The sequence below is a fragment of the Chelonoidis abingdonii genome, chromosome 8 (assembly GCF_003597395.2).
Source record: "Chelonoidis abingdonii isolate Lonesome George chromosome 8, CheloAbing_2.0, whole genome shotgun sequence".
Classification (NCBI taxonomy): Eukaryota; Metazoa; Chordata; order Testudines; family Testudinidae; genus Chelonoidis; species Chelonoidis abingdonii.
Genome location: NC_133776.1, coordinates 18,616,754 through 18,633,160, shown reverse-complemented (window position 1 = coordinate 18,633,160; position 16,407 = coordinate 18,616,754). Strand labels below are relative to the sequence as shown.

The window sequence follows — 16,407 nt, the reverse complement described above, 5'->3', positions numbered from 1 at the left end:
AGCCTGCAAGCCCCAAAGGAGTACCAGAAAGGCAGGCGGCACGTGGCCCCAGCCTCTCCAGCTCCAGAGCGCAGGTAGGCAGGTGGCCCCAGCGCACTGGGGGACTGGACTCAGAGCCGGGAGGAGGACTGGAGCCACAGCCACACACAGGAAGCATCACAGCAGGGAGCAGGGTCATGCCTGGCTGTTTGGGGAGGCAATTCCTCCCCCTGCCTGTGTGACCCACTGCCCATGCTTTGAAGTATTCATGGAATCAAATGGTGTATTTTTTTTTTTAAAGAGAAGCAGGCTGGCCTAGTAAGAGATGGCATAGTCTAGTAGATTGAACCTAGGTTTCTTGAGGCTCAATCCAGTGTTCTCTTTCCTTCTCTGCCAGTGTCCTTAGACAAGTCCTTTGGCCTTTCCCCTCCCACTCTCTGTCTATCTTGTCTATATTGTAAACTGTCTGAAACAAGGATTGTCTCACTGTATTTGCATACCACTTAGCATAATGGGACCACAGTCTTTGTTGGGACCTCTAGGTGTTACTTTAATATAAAAATAATAATTTTCTATGTATTTTACAATTAACAGAGCACAGAAACAGATGCAGATTTTGTTTCCATTTAAACATTGAGCGCTCACATCATATTCTTAAAGAATATGAACAGTTAGAAAAAGAGAGATGAGAGAGGAAAAAATGGTTACTAACTTTTCCGTAACTGTTGTTCTTGAAGATGTGTTTCTCATTCCACGTTAGGTGAGCGTGCACCATGGCCAGAGATTTTTCCCTCAGTGGTATCCATCAGGCCAGCTCTAGTGCCATGGTGCTTTGCACAGATGCACTGGTATAAGGGTCCCAGCTAGCCCTGCACCCTCTCAGTTCCTTCTTGCCGGCTAACTCTGACAGAGGGGTAGGATGGTAGGTCATGGAATAGACATGAGCAATACATCTTGAAGAACAACAGTTACAGAAAAGATAGTAACCATTTTTTCTTCGAATGCTTGCTCATGTCTATTCCATGACTCCCAAGAGGTACTCGAGAAGATGGGCTCAGAGTTCCTGGACATGTGGATTGAAACACTGCTCTGCCAAACTTGGCATCATCACCAGCCTGCTGGGTAATAGCATAGTAGGATGAGACAGTATGTACCAATGCCCAGGTCACTGCTCTGCAGATGTCTTGGATAGGGACCTGGGCCAGAAACACCACTGATGAAGCCTGAGCTCTCATTGAGTTGGCTTTCAAGATGGCAGGAGGTGGGACACCGCCTTCTCATAGCACATACTAATGCAGAAAGTGACCCAATTGCATTTTTAATACAGTGGACCCTAAAGGTATTAAAACTAATTCAATAAGGTTTAACTTAACTCAGTAAAGTTCAGTCAGGCTATTTCAGGAAAGTGTCAGCCTGTGTCACTCTCCCAGACTGACTCTTGCCAAAGGAAGAAGACTTGCGAGGGACTGTTCGAGATTCAAGTCCATTCTTCTGGCCACCATGGCTAAATCATAGACCTATACATTTGCTGCTGCCAGCTGCATGAGGATTCCTCTGGTGCAAGCACTGTGAATGCCAGCTATAAGGCTGCCTCTAGAAGACCCCTTCAGAAACCAGGCTGAGAGTTAAACAGGCGTACCAGGGGTGGGGATGGAGATGGGATGGTTGTGTCCAGGTATGCAGCACACAGCACTGAGGACAGGTAGCCTTGCAGTCCATTGAGCAGGCTGCCATCACTTAGTCCTCTAGGGCAGCGGTTCTCAAACTAGGCTGCCACTTGTTCAGGGAAAGCCCCTGGTGGGTCAGGCCGGCTTGTTTACCTGCCGTGTCCACAGGTTTGGCTGATTGCAGCTCCAAGTGACTGTGGTTCTCCGCTCCAGGCCAATGGGAGCTGTGGGAAGCGGCACGGGCAGAGGAAGCACACCCAGATCAGGAAGATTTAAAGCCACCTTAGCCTCCTCCTTCCCTTGGATTACAGTTCTGTGCTGTCCCCCTTAGAGACAACACAGAATCTCACTCTTCAGATGTAAAATTTCTGCAGATTTGGGCGTATATCATCTTCTCATTAGTTGCTTCATTGACTTCTTCTGGCTGCATAGTCCATACAGGAGCCTGTTTCAGCTCACCAGATGAAAAAAATTCTTTGTCATATTGCTATCTGCAGTATAGTTAGATGACACCATATAGTTTTTGAATGTTTCCCCTGCTGTAAATTATTTACCTTTATGGAAGTTACCAATGATATTGATCCTGTTAAAGACTTTTATTCAGAGCTATTTAAAAGTGTAGCAGGCTCATTGGCCCTCAAAGTCTTGTCTTTATGGCACCTATAAAATCTTGCCTATGTGCATTCCTAGGAAAGGAAGTTTTATTAATATATTTTATAGTGGCAGTGCCTACAAACCCTGACTGACATCAGGGCCATGTCATGCTGGGCATTGTACAAAATACACAATAGGAGGTAGCCCTTGCACAAAAGAACTTACAGTTTGGGAACCACTGCTGTGGGTTGCAACCCCAAATGGGTTCATGCCATCAGCAGATGGGGTCGTGGCAATATCTAGTGTGTGGAGGACACCATTTTGCGCCTCATAGCATGACCTCACATGTATGATGCATGTGAGGTCACACTGTGGAGTATGCCATTTTGCTATTCAAAATGGCATCCTCCACACTGTCTGGGGTCCCAAGAAGAAATAATTCATCAAAATATGGTCATGGCAGCAAAAAGCTGGGGAGTCACTACCTTGCAGTCTAAAGAGAGGGAGGCAGGAAGCATTGTTAGCTCCTATTTTGTGGATGGGGAACTGAGGCATACAGAGATTGTTATTTATCCAAGGTTATGCAGGACTTTTATGGCAAAAAACTCAGATTTTATGAGTCCTAGTTCAGTGCCTTAACCACAAGGTTATCTATTCTCAGGAGCGGCACCAGGGTTTTTGGTCCCTTAGGCGGGGGTCCTTCCACGCTCCCGGTCTTCGGGGCACTTTGGCGGTGGGTCCGGAGAGAGTGAAGGACCCGCCGCAGAATTGCCGCCGAAAACCCGGAGTGCGGAAGGACCCCCCACTGCCGAATTGCCGCCGAGGGTGGCAAAATGCCGCCCCCCCCCCAATCCTAGCGCCCTACACCTAAATGGAAGTGCCGACCCTGTCTATTCTTCCTCTCTGCAAGTGTATATTGATGTTAATGTTCAGAATGTGGTTAATGTGCTGGGAAACCTCAGGAAGTGCCAGGGACAGTCACTCTTTGGTACAGGTATGTCTTTTTAAAAAAAAAAAAAAAAAAAAATCTAGGAGGGAACATTGGCACAAACTTTATGGTGCACATACCTAGAAGTATGGCAGTACAGAGCATACATGAATATTTAATAAAAAAGCATATAACTTGTGTTCTTAAAGATCTCTATTAAATGCATGCTCTCTCCTAAGTATCCATCCCAGCAATTACATTTTTATGTTAACATCAGTTATAAATTCTAACAGCCCACTACATCCAAAAAAAAAAAAGATACTTGGCAATCTACAACTGTCATTTCCAATTGTCTCACACATGATAGTATCTGATTTGACTTCACTGAACTCCTTTAAAACAGGAAATAAATCCTGTGATACTACTCTGATTTGCTGACACTGTCAAGAACAGAGCTGTAATTTTTCTCACGGGGGTGGGGGGGAAATGAACCACTTGTGCTAGGCATTCAGCAGGTGATCTTAGTGTTTTTATATCAAAGTATTTGCAGTTTGGCATTTATTAAAAAATGCCACGACAATGCCCGTCTTGATCTGAGTATCACATATTGACACATGTAGGATGCGATTTTCATTGGCTGCAATGAGACTATTCATTTAGGGACTGATTCTACTTCCAATAAAATCAACAGCAAAATTCCAATTGACTTCAGTAATAAAGGATCTGGGAAAAATGGAGCTGGTCCACATTTTTTTCAAATTTGCAAAATTACCTCTTTTTTTCAAAAATGGAAAAGTTTGCAAAAAATTGTCAATTCATCCAAAATGTTTTGTTTTGCTAAACTTTTTAATGCACATTTTTATTGAAAACATTATCAAACCCATTACTCCAACGGTTGACCATTTTCATTTATCAAAACCATTAGTTAATAATTTCCATCATGGTTTTAATTAAACAATTATTTAAATGTTTCACAAAACATCCAGAAAAAAACAAAATCTGGGTCCTGTTTGATCCAGCATAGTTGTTGAGCATAAACAACTTTAAAATTTAGAATATTTTTTCCCAAAATATGGGGGTGGTGAGAGGGCAAGTTTAGCAGTTCTACTAGTTGAGTGAAGTATTTATTATTCTAAGACATGAACATGAGAACAATGTGCCCTAGTGGTCCAGGTATGGAACTCTGAGTCTGGAAACCGATGTTCTTAAACTAACACGGCCAGCCAAACTGGGTGCTCTTTTAGTAAGAAAAAGCACTGACACTCAGTTTTACAATATTTGTAAGGTACATTTTTAAAATATTTTGGTTAATTATAGCATTTAAAACAATGTTCCAACTTTCTCATTTCCTAGGTCTATTAATGGTAAAGGTTTTTTTTTTAGGAGGGGGCGGGGGGAGGAGGGTCCTACTTTACATCGTCAAATGGGTTCACTTATATGTTCAAATTGGCAGCCCTAACTGAATGGGAATACTGGAAGTCAGTGAAAGGTTTCTAGGCATGTCATCTATGACAGATGTAAATAGCATTGGGTTTCCAAACTCCGTTCCAACAGCTCAAAGACACATATAGAACCAAAGTCGTCATCCTTTTGCTCCTATTACTGTTGCATTCAATAAAAGAAGTTGGGTTTCCTCTACTGAAAAATTCTGAGACTTGTACAGACTTTTGCTGTGGGCAAAGGGGTCACTTCAACAATGTGGTAATATTTTACAATTGATACCAAAAATCATTTTAAGTTCCATCTGCATTAAACTATAATGCCAAGCCCATCAAAAGGGCTCTTAGCAAGTAGAGGTCTTCCCATCCACATTCCAGGTAGTACCATCAAAGCCCACTGTTTTTAGATTTATGTATGTATTACAAACACACGCAAAGGAGATCGAAGAACATTATTAAGGTTGCAAAGTCAAGCATTCAAAAATTATGAAAAGTCAGAGTTAAGGTTGCCTGTACATGGGAAATTTCAGCTTCAACAGTTAAAGTTTGGCAAAGTTATAAGCAACTGAAAACAGGGTCTTATAATGGAAAGTGTCTTGCAATCTTAACTATTGGTGAATCTACTAGCACCACCTATTTGTGCACATACTGGAATATGAATTAGAAACCTGGGGTCTTATCCTGTTTCCACAGTACCAAAATTCCAATAGATTTTAGTGGAAACTAGATTTGAATCCTATATTTTTTGTATAAAAATTAATTGATGTACAATACAAACCTATGTAATACTGGAAACAGGCAATAAGGCAAGACTGTAGATAACCTAGAGCAGGGGTTCTCAAACTTCATTGCGCCGTGACCCCCTGATGCCCTGGGTCAGGGGAGAGAGGGTCGCAGCCCAAGCCCCGCTGCCCTGGGTGGGGATGGAGCTTGGGCTTCAGCTTCAGCTCTGCGTCCCAGCGAGTCTAATGCTGGCTGTGGCGACCCCATTAAAATGGGGTTGCGACTCATTTTGGGGTCCCCACAGTTTGAGAACCACTGACCTAGAGAATCAAACAAGAGACTATTTTGGAGGATTCAAATCAGAGGAGAATATAAATGTAAAGGCTAATGTGTTTATCTTCATTTTAAGTAATTGTTTCCTACAAGTTATTTTGATGAATATGAGTGGCCAGAAGTACTAATAATTGAGTGAATGCATTTGAGAGTATAATTTATCAAACAACATTTAATGTGGTTGAAATTTGCTTCCATATCACTCACAAGACTCTCAGAAAAGACTCATCTAAAGCATGTTTTTAGATAGATATAAAATTACACAATTAGACTTACTAAAGGTGACTCAGCAAATTGCAACCCTCTGCAAATTGAGTTCCAGAAATGTGATTCAAAGTGACAGATAGCTTGGAGGTAAACAAACGATGGTTGGTTGCAGCTGGACCATACCCACAGTAAAGTCTATGTATCTTAAGCATGTTAGGTGATGCACCATTCCATTTGTTCCCAAAATTAGGCTCAAAGGAAAGTGACTGATAGTCTGGAGAGAAATAGAAATTGTGGTTCTTAGGCTGAACTCATACAAAAGGAAACCCAGTGACTGTAGCTATGAAAATAAATGGTAGTTTGCAGGTGTATGTTGCACAAAATGAACTCCATCCATTTTAAGCAGTCTCAAAGGCCACAAAAGCAGGGCAACTGGAAACAAATATGAAGCCCGCACTAAAAATTATACCCCTGAGGTAAAGCTATTGCCTAGCACAGCACGGCTACAGAGAGGAAGGGGATCCAAATGCAGTCTAGTCCATCTGCCCTGAACATTAAGACCCAAAGACCACAAGTGCTTTTTTGCCTTAAAAGCAAAAAACTACACTCAGAGGCAACTTTGTATCATGTGAAGCTAAAACCAATGATTTTGTGTTGCAATCACTAAATAAAGGCTCTCTGATCTGTCAAGATGTTTGTACTTGATCCTTGTCTGTCTTTCTTGCATTTTGTACATGCAATGTATAGTCTGTATTGGAGGAAATGGTAGCTATGCACACTTTAAACTGGTATCTTATAACGTGTGTCGATATTGGTAATTGGCAAATGAAGAGCAATAGTAGAGAAGTTCTCTTAATCCCTGTGAAGCACCTAGTGCAATTACTGAGCATGTCCTGCGGGGCTCAACGTCCTTGCAGATAAAGCACTAGTGTGGGGTCACCCATAATCTCAGTAAGCGATGGTTGGTTAGATAGAATTTTTGAGATCTAATTATTCCATTGTGTCAGGCAGGTGGTTTAATTTGGGTCTAATGAAGTACGTGATTACAATAGCTTCCTCTGCCTCAGCTGTACCTTCCTTGGGTGTTGTTCTGCTAATGCCTGCTGCTTCCGTATTTATTGTACTGTATCTTGGCAGGAAATTACAGCAGTGTTGCTTCCATGTTCATGAGAAGTTCCTCCACACAGAAGAGGGGTCAACAGATTGATCCTCAGTTTCATCTTCAGGTGATATTATTGCTTGTATTTCTTAAAATAAAGTTCTGTTGTGCCAAAATCTACAATCTAATGAAGTGGGCAAACCATATTTCTGCTCTGAAAAGTCAGCTCAGATCACCTCTGGAGTTCTTAGTTAGATATTGAGTGACAGGAAACATTTCTGTGCAAATGAATAGGGCGCAGGAATAGTTTACCTGAAAACATCCATTACTCACAGCAGTATATAAACTGTAAGTAAGACTCAGTTCAGATTTTTTCTACTTCAGCACTTAGGTTTCACAGAGGCCTATTCAAGTAGGTTTAGAACATTTTGGCTATTCTTATAGAGCTATCAAGCCTGAATCTCCTCTCATTTAAACCAGTTTTACACTGGTATATCCCTGACAACTTCCTCAGAGTTATTCCAGATATACACTACTGCAAGTGAAAGGAGAATTATACTGCACCCAACACCCCTTCCCCAAACAAACAAAAAACGGGTATTTTTCCTTTTGCAGTGTCATAGGGCTCTCTTCTTTGGGCTACTTTGCCCCTTTATCTATCTGAGCACTTTCTCTCCCACTCCACTCCTCATAATTATCATATCTGAGTACCTTAATAATTAAGTCTCTCAGAACCAAGAATAAATCTCAGATTTTTCAAATCCCAAACCAGTGCTCTAAGGCACAAAACCACTCATTACTAATTCTGTGTCATCTTGTAACCGGTCAAGCACTTCAATCCCCTAAGCCCACCTTGCCTCAGTGACCCACTACTAGTCCTTATCTAGCCCCTTCCCTCAGGGGCAAACTGCAGTCTGAATTGGCCACTCATCATCAGCAAGGGAGTTTGGATCTGCTGCCTTTCCCTTAACCCCAGTACCTCCTTAGGCCTTCCTATCAGGCCTCAGCCTGGGAGGTCACCAGGCCTGAGCTCCACAGCTCAGTCTGCCCCTTCTCCAGTACTGTTCTGTCCAAGGTACTCTTTGCTCCTTCAGGCAGTTAGGTCCATCTCTCTCAAAAGCTAGAGAGATACTGACTACCCCTTCTGGTCTTCCCTTTTTTATATTGGCTTGGCAAGCCCTGACTGGCTGCCTCCCAGCCTTCTCCAATTGACTCTCAGCTCCAGTTGTCTCCCAGGGCTGGCTTTTAACCCTTTCAGAGATGGAGCAGGGTGACTGCCTCGCTACACTGCTTCATGGATGCAGCCCATGTTTTATGTAAGGACTTGTCTACATGATGCAGTGAAGCACTCTGCAGGAATATGACTTGTAGAGTGCTCTAACTAGCCCATGTAGACCCTGCTGGATGCACATTAAAAGGTATTGAAAAGAGCATGCCAGCAGAGTCTACATGAGGCAGTTAGAGAGCTCTACAAATCACACCCCTGTAGAGCACTTTCCTGCACCATGTTGACAAGCCCTAAGACTCAGCTTTATGAATGCAGCTCCTGTCGAGATTATTGATGGCAACTGCTAATAGGGCTGCCCACCCAAAAGAACCTATTTACCATCAAGAAAAGCTATTCTGTCTGAGGATAGGAAAACGCTGAATCTAAGTTGGAACTCTGAACAACTCTATTTTTTCTCCCTAAAAATATCCCTTTTTGTTCCCTCTTCACTCAACCTCCTAAATCCCAGTGTCTTTGTCATAATTTTGCATCTGACCATTGACTGGGACACCCTTAGGCGCATATCAGAGCCCCTTCATAGTCAGCTCAGGGAAAGGGTTATTGCTGTGTGACATGGACGGGGGCCTCAAGCCCAGGAAACCTGCATAGCAGTTAACAGCACTGTCTAGCTGTCTCAAGGCAACTGGGCCACTGCAAATTTCATTATTTTTCATGGAAATGTTTTGCCCACTGCACTCCAACAACAGATGTCATGATTAGAGATAGACTGAAAAGGAAGTGGGTCAGATTCTGATTTAATTTACACAGGAATAATCTGGAGAAACTGTAAATCCCGAGACCACTATAGTCAGTGGAGACATTCCAATTTTATGCTGGTGTAACTGGCATCAGAATTTACCCTTAGCCTACAGGTCTCAGATTTAGGAGCAAATCAAGACTCCAATGAAACGACTCCCAAAATCACAAGATGTTTTTGTGACATTTCAGCTCCAAATGGGCAGAAATCTCATGAGATCAGGTATTTTCATATGATTTCCACCATTTACTCATGGTATTTTGGCTGCTTCTCAACCAGACAACAGGCCCCTTTCTCTCCTAGATCCTATACAGCACCAAAACAGATGGGGTGGGTTCTAATCCAGGAATTTAAGTCTGAACCACAGAATCTGCCTGAAACTGGAAGAGGTTCAAAATCATCTAAGTTTCCAATTTTGGCTCATCTCTAATTGTGGTCAGTATTTGCCTGAGTCATGGCTGCACAGAGAAGTAGCATGGCTTCCTGAAAAGCAGTGCTAGGTCAATGGCTCTTTGTTTGCCTAAAGGTAGGGTTGTATTGTGTCATGTTGAATACGTACGGGAGTTTTATTTAAAGCCGCTCCTGGGAAAGAAAAAAGATAAACCTTTCTTTGGTTGCCTCACTTTTAGGCAGTGAGATTATTCCTGATTTCTGGTTTTTTGTTTGTTTGTTTTTTATTTGACTAGTATTTCTAATAATAGAATCATAGGACTGGAAGGGACCTTAAGAGGTCATCTAGTCCAGTTCCCTGCACTCGTGGCAGGACTAAGTATTATCCAGACCAGTGCTTCTCAAAGCTGGTCCGCCACTTGTTCAGAGAAAGACCCTGGCGGGCTGGGCCAGTTTGTTTACCCGCCACATCGGCAGGTTCGGCCGATTGCAGCTCCCACTGGCCGTGGTTTGCCACTCCAGGCCAATGGGGGCTGCAGAAAGCAGCACGGGCTGAGGGACATGTTGGATGCCCTTCCCGCAGCCCTCACTGGTCTGGAGTGGTGAACCACAAGCCAGTGGGAGCTGCAATTGGCCAAACCTGTGGATGTGGCAGGTAAACAAACTGGCCCAGCCGCCAGGGGCTTTCCCTGAACAAGCAGCAGCCCTAGTTTGAGAACTACTTATCTAGACCATTCCTGACAGGTGTTTATCTAACCTGATCTTAAAAATCTCCAATGAGATTCTACAACCTCCATAGGCAATTTTATCCAGTGTTTAACTACCCTGACAGTTATGAAACTTTTCCTAATGTCCAACCTAAACCTCCCTTGCTGCATTCTAAGCCCATCGCTTCTTATCCTAATCTTAGATTCACACCCAGCTAAGAGAATTTTGTCTGTTTCTATGTCCTATATTTCCTTATGCAGACACAAACCCACTTTTCTTGATACCATATGGCAATATAAGCATAATTGATAATGCTTTCTATATTTCCTTGATAAGCAACTCAAAATCCTTTCAATTAATATTTTAATTAGGAAATTCACTTACCATAAAAATCTCCTGCATTTTCATAAAATCATAAATACTTAGTCTGTTTTCAAGTTGTTTCGTAACATTTTTCATTGCTGCAGTGTCTTCTGTTCTGTCTGAGGTCAGACACCCAGCACTGGGCTGGGAGTTATTAAGTGAAAGATGTGTGTAGTTCATGCTTGATTCACTTTAACATCTTCTGGCACATAGGGTCGTATTTGACTTAGTTCTTGTCCTTTAAGAAGAATTAAAAAAAAGAAAAAATTTGTAGACATCCAATAGTTAAAATTCTGAGACAACGTATATCAAGCAGGAAAAGATCAATTTAAATAAAACTATAAAAACATTTTTAACTCTTGACTTTGAATTTTATTTCATAACATACCAAACCATTAAAGATACTCTCCAACATTCTATTTATTAAAGGTACGGTGTACCTGGCTTCCTTTGATTGTAACTAACTAATACAGAAAGCAAGTGTACAAACATTTCTATTTGCTATCTAAATATGCATTAGAAAGTCAGCTATTTAAAATCCATTTTACTTACCCTGTCGTTAATGTGATATTTAGTGTTGTGATTGTATGTGATTATAACTCCATTATTTTTGGAGAACACTTTGGTAAGCTCTACAACTATTTTTACTCTCGAATAAAGAATTTAAACTAAAGGAACATGTAGAGTCCTTTGCTTTTCTTGATAACTCTTGGTGCTTACAAATGTTTCCTGGCAACGTATACAAAGCTGGCTAAGCTTCCCTCCCTCCTCTCCTCTGGTTATTGGTCAAAATGGAGGTGTTTGCATAAGAGGGCTATTTGCAAGCATAACTAGAAGCACAGTACAGCTATAAAGGAATGGCAATGGCACCATTTAATCAAATATACTACAAAGCCCTCCTGTAAAAGTGACCTTTTTTGCATATTACAAAATAAGATTTGTTTTAAGTGAACCAGCTTTTACATCACAGTAAACTGCAAATTTGGAGGCTGATTTGCCAGTACTCATTGTACCCACTGCCAGGCAGAATCTTATTGATTTCAATGACGTTTCACCAGGTAAAAAATGATGCAATTTAGCAAAAAGGGTGGGCAAGATTTGACCTTTTATCCTATGTTTGGGTTTAGATCATAATTATATTATGGTAGTGCTCAGAAACCAATATCAGGATTGGATCCCCAGGTGCAAGGTGCTGTATAAGCACAAAGGCAGACCAGGTTCTTCTGCCCTAAAGAGTGTGCAGTCTATGGGTATGTCTAGGCTGCAAGCCCACCCCCTTTTTGACCCCCCTCCCCAAAAAGAGGCAGCAAATCTCAGAACCCAGGTCAACTGACGTCCAGGGCTCACACTATGGGACTAAAAATAAGTGTAGATATTTGGGCTTGGGCTGGAGCCTAGGGTCTGACTGGGCTTCAGAGCCCAGGTTCCAGCCTGAACCCAAATGTTTACACTTATATTTTTAGCCCCATCATGTTAGCTCTGCACACCCGAGTCACTCGAGCTCAGCTCTGAACTTCCTGCCGGAGGTCTACTTTATGAGGCCTCAGCCCTGCCAACACTTGTCCATGAATGGTAAGAAAAGTTTCTTGCGTGCACATGTTTTGCAGGATTGGTGATGGAGCAGACAAGCAACATATGCAGGGTTGGGAAGAAGGAGAAAAATCAAATATACACCATTTTATATATATATGTGTATGCCAGGGGTCGGCAACCTTTCAGAAGTGGTGTGCCGAGTCTTCATTCATTCACTCTAATTTAAGGTTTTGCATGCCAGTAATACATTTTAACCTTTTTAGACGGTCTCTTTCTATAAGACTATAATATATAACTAAACTATTGTTGTATGTAAAGTAAATAAGGTTTTTAAAATGTTTAAGAAGCTTCATTTAAAGTTAAATTAAAATGCAGATCTCCCTGGACCGGTGGCCAGGACCTGGGCAGTGTGAGTGCTACTGAAAATCAGCTCGCGTGCCGCCTTCGGCACATGTGCCAGAGGTTGCCTACCCCTGGTGTATACACTTGCTATAAGTTTGTTTGTTTGTAATTACACTGGCTCTTGTCAAGCGGGTGTTAGTCTAATTGTGTGTTTTCTTGAAGGCAGCAGGCAGAAAACAGATCTTCAGAACGGATGTGAAGGAGAAAGTGGTAGGGCTCTTACTGATTAGTTCAGGGAGGGTATTTCAGCCATAAGTGGCAGGGTTGGAGAAAGCACAAACATGGTTGTTGGAAGAGCGGAACTATATTCTTTTGAAATACCAATTATGAATAATTAAAAGGACATTTCCTTTCCTAGGTTCTAAATCCCATAACTAGTCATTTAAAACAGAAAGAAATTTAAACATCTCGTTTCTTTTGCTTTGCTGATATCGTTTGGCGCATTTCTCTTATCTTGCACATGGAAAATAAGGATATATTAATATTAATAATATCACTTCATTTTATGATATTAAATTAGTTTGTACTACACTTATCATTCCACTCAAGTTTACATGCATTAGAACAACGGGCCAGATATTCAGCTGATCTAAACCTGCAGAACTAGATGTAGCTGATTTATGCTACCTGAGAATCTGGTCTAGTGATGGAGCATTTGGGTTTACTAAAAATTGTCTTTGTAGGAACTAAACAAAAACAATGGAACTATTCCCATTAGTTTTGGAGAAGATTATGCTCACCTAACTGAAGTTCAGGGTCAAATTTAACCTGGAAGTGTCCCTTTAAATCCTCCATAGTGCCCTCTTTCTTTCCTGTAGAGAGCATGGTAGCCAGATTACAGTCACCTGTGCCTGATCTCAGTGTACCTCCCAGGCACGGGGATTTCTTTAAGGCCCTAGCTGAGTGTACGGGAATATAGCTATTACTTTTCTTTTCCTTCCAGCAATCATGTAAACCCTATCTTACATTCTCACAAAATAGAAGAGAAGGCAGCTGGATTTATTTGCAACGCCTATTGTTTTACCTTTTCAGTTTTGCGCCTACATTTGGGTAGAGGATTCCACTATATTCTCTCTGCTCTGTCCCAGTAAAAACGTGAGGTGTTAAAAAAGTAGGGTCCTGAAAACTCACCATCAGTGGGAGGTGCTCAGACGCATCACACAGCTGGTGTGGTTGGACGTGGAAGGGAGGTCTGCTCCTCCTACACCTCCTCTAATGGCCTATTTTGAAAGCAGCTTCTGCTAAGGAAAAGGGAATGAGAGGGAAAACGATATACCCAAATAAAAGCATGGCAGAACCTATAGATACAAACATGCAGGGCTTCATAACTCCTTGAGTTTCACTGGCAGAAGCCAGTTTGGAATCCTGTCACAGGGTAAACTGGTCAAGAGGGCAAATCACCTGTAACCCCCTCTGCTGGAGAGACCAGAGCCAGCAATCATTGCCCACAGGAAAGTGGGGCCAGACTGATGGGAAACATTGATAGCGTAGTTTGGGCCACTTCCCCGGAAGGGGCTCCTACAAAGATCCAAGTAGAAAGTAAATCTATCCTACCCTACAGAACATCTAGGGAAGGATGATGTCAGGCTGGCCCTCACTCCATCACAGCTGGGTTGGGGAGAAAAGGTTATAACAGCAAACATCATCAGTTTGCATCCACAGAGATTAATCTAGACCTAATCTATCATGGACACTGTAATTCCACCTCCCTTAAAATTCCCTTTAAAATTTGTTTGCGGTACCTATGTTGGTCCCAAGAGAGATTAGATATACAAGGTGGAGGAGGTAATATTTTTTATTGGACCAACTTCTGTTGGTGAAAAAGGCAACCTCCCTCCAACCACGTACCCCTAGTTGTCACCTACCCTCACACATTGGGACACATATGGGATATCATTAAACAGTTAACAGTTGATGGGAACCATATATTCTGAAAGAAATCTTTCCTAACACCCCTTTTCTGGACTTCAATACCCCCACCCCCGGACACCCAACCTCATCATCAGAAACATCCTTCCCACTGATCAGTGCTCACAAACTCAAATTGGTACCAGATCCTGCCAGAACAGATGCAAAACCTGCAGACATGTCTTCACTGCTACATGATCAGTTCCACCCCCCACAACACACCTTTCAAGATCCTACACATGCCTATCACAAGTGGTGTACCTTATCCAGTGCACCACATACCCCAATAACAACTATGTTGGTGAAACCTGACCAGCACTATGCTCTCAAATGAACTCGCACAGAAAAATGATAAAACACAAAAACATGTCACGCATGGGCAAACACTTTTCACAAAACTATCACTCTGTAGCTGACTTCTCTATCCTCGTTCTCAAAGGAAACCTACAAAACATCTTCAGAAGACAAGCCCAGGAGCTTTAATCAATTACTTTGCCAGATACTAAAAATTATAGTCTTTATAAAGACACTAGATTTATGGCTTATTACAATAATCTGTACCCAATAACTCCCCTTTTTTGGCCTATGACTCCAGTGTTGTTAACAAGCCACTTCACCTTAAAATACATGTTAATTATTTATGCTAAACAATTTGTGCCACCTTGTATTCAGCTGACACAAAGTACCTTTCCCAGATCTGGAGTCTATATGGCTCAAAAATGTGTCTCTTTCACCAACAGGTGGTGGTTTAATAAATATTACCTACCCATCTTGTCCCTTTAAAATTTGGTCATTTATATCCTTTTTCTAAGCCTTAGATTTGTGATCTGTTTCCGTCTAGCTGATTAAAAAAAGAGTCAAAGGTTCACGAAGCTAAAATGGAAAGCAGTGGCCTCATAAATCAGTCTTATTTTGACAGTGGTTCTATGTGGAACATATATGTGCGATCATCCCTGTAAAATGAATAAGACATTTTCTTCCAGATCATTAAATACAGAAGGAATATTTCCCCGATATGTAGGAAAAGCCTTACCAGATTTGCCTGTTACTTCGGGGTATGCTCATTTATTAGGGTTACTCTTCTGGGGTGGGGAGGGTTCTGTAATTCTATCGATGTACTGCTTGTGTCACCTGTGTTCTCGTACAGAGCTCTACTTTTCCCTGCTGCAAGTTCTCTCCCAGTGGAACTATCCTGCAGGACTTAGGTTCCCCAGGGCTGGGTTCTTCCATCCCCAGAATCAGACAAACACACACATTAACAGAGCACAGCTGAGAGGACTGGGTTAATCACCACTCCCAAGGTGACCCCTTATATGTCCCTGGACTCAGTAGGCTGGGTCAAGCAGCATTTCCAAGCTGTCCCCCTCATATGCCATGGGCATCACACCAGAATAGAGCATGCCTGAGCAGGCTGGGTCAAACAGCACCTCCAAGCTGCCACCCTCATATGTCCCAGGTTCACCACGTCTCTATCCCCACTTTTACGTTACAATTATTCTGGTGCTAACCCACTTGATGAGCAAATGCCACAGAATTTTTGGGCACTGCAGGGATCTTTTCCTTAGATACAAGGAGTGGTTCTGCAGAGCGAATGAGGAAACCAAAAAACACCCATGGGAGTGAGGGGGGGAGAGAGAGAAGCAACCACCCTAACCATGGAAGTTTATTGCCGAGTAAAAACCACAGAGGAGCCAAACAAAACAATTATAATATTAAATCCAATTTATATTTGATTATAGAAGTCAGGTTTAGAAAACTATAACTGATCACATAAGTCAGGGTCAGAAGGCTATACCAAGAGAGAGAGAGCGCACGCTGGGTTCTCACCACTTTGTGAAGCTTGAATAGTTCAGGGGTCCCAAGTGGTGGTGGTAGCTGAGGGTCTGGAGTGTTAAGAGTCAGGCACAGCCCCCAGTATGACCAGTCAGAAGATGAAGTCTCACTGGAACTGATGCAGATTTTGGATCCAGGCATCAGAACACTTACTTGAGCATGGATAGGGGTTGTTGTAGGGAAAGAACAAAGGTACAATGAAGAACACTAGATTTGTTTATGGTAAACTGATGGCTCAGGGGACTTTTTGTTTTGTTGTTGTTGTTTTGATGACCAG

At 42.2% G+C, this 16,407-nt stretch overlaps 1 protein-coding gene across 1 annotated transcript in view; it reads right to left on the bottom strand.

Annotated features, from left to right (window-relative positions):
- WDR49 (WD repeat domain 49) overlaps positions 1–10,689 on the bottom strand; it is a 70,126-nt gene extending 59,437 nt beyond the window's left edge. The window contains exon 1 of the mRNA XM_032776777.2: positions 10,476–10,689. Coding sequence (XP_032632668.1) covers positions 10,476–10,634 — 159 coding nt within the window. The 5' untranslated portion in view covers positions 10,635–10,689. The remainder of the gene's footprint in view (positions 1–10,475) is intronic.
- Between the last annotated feature and the right edge of the window lie 5,718 nt (positions 10,690–16,407).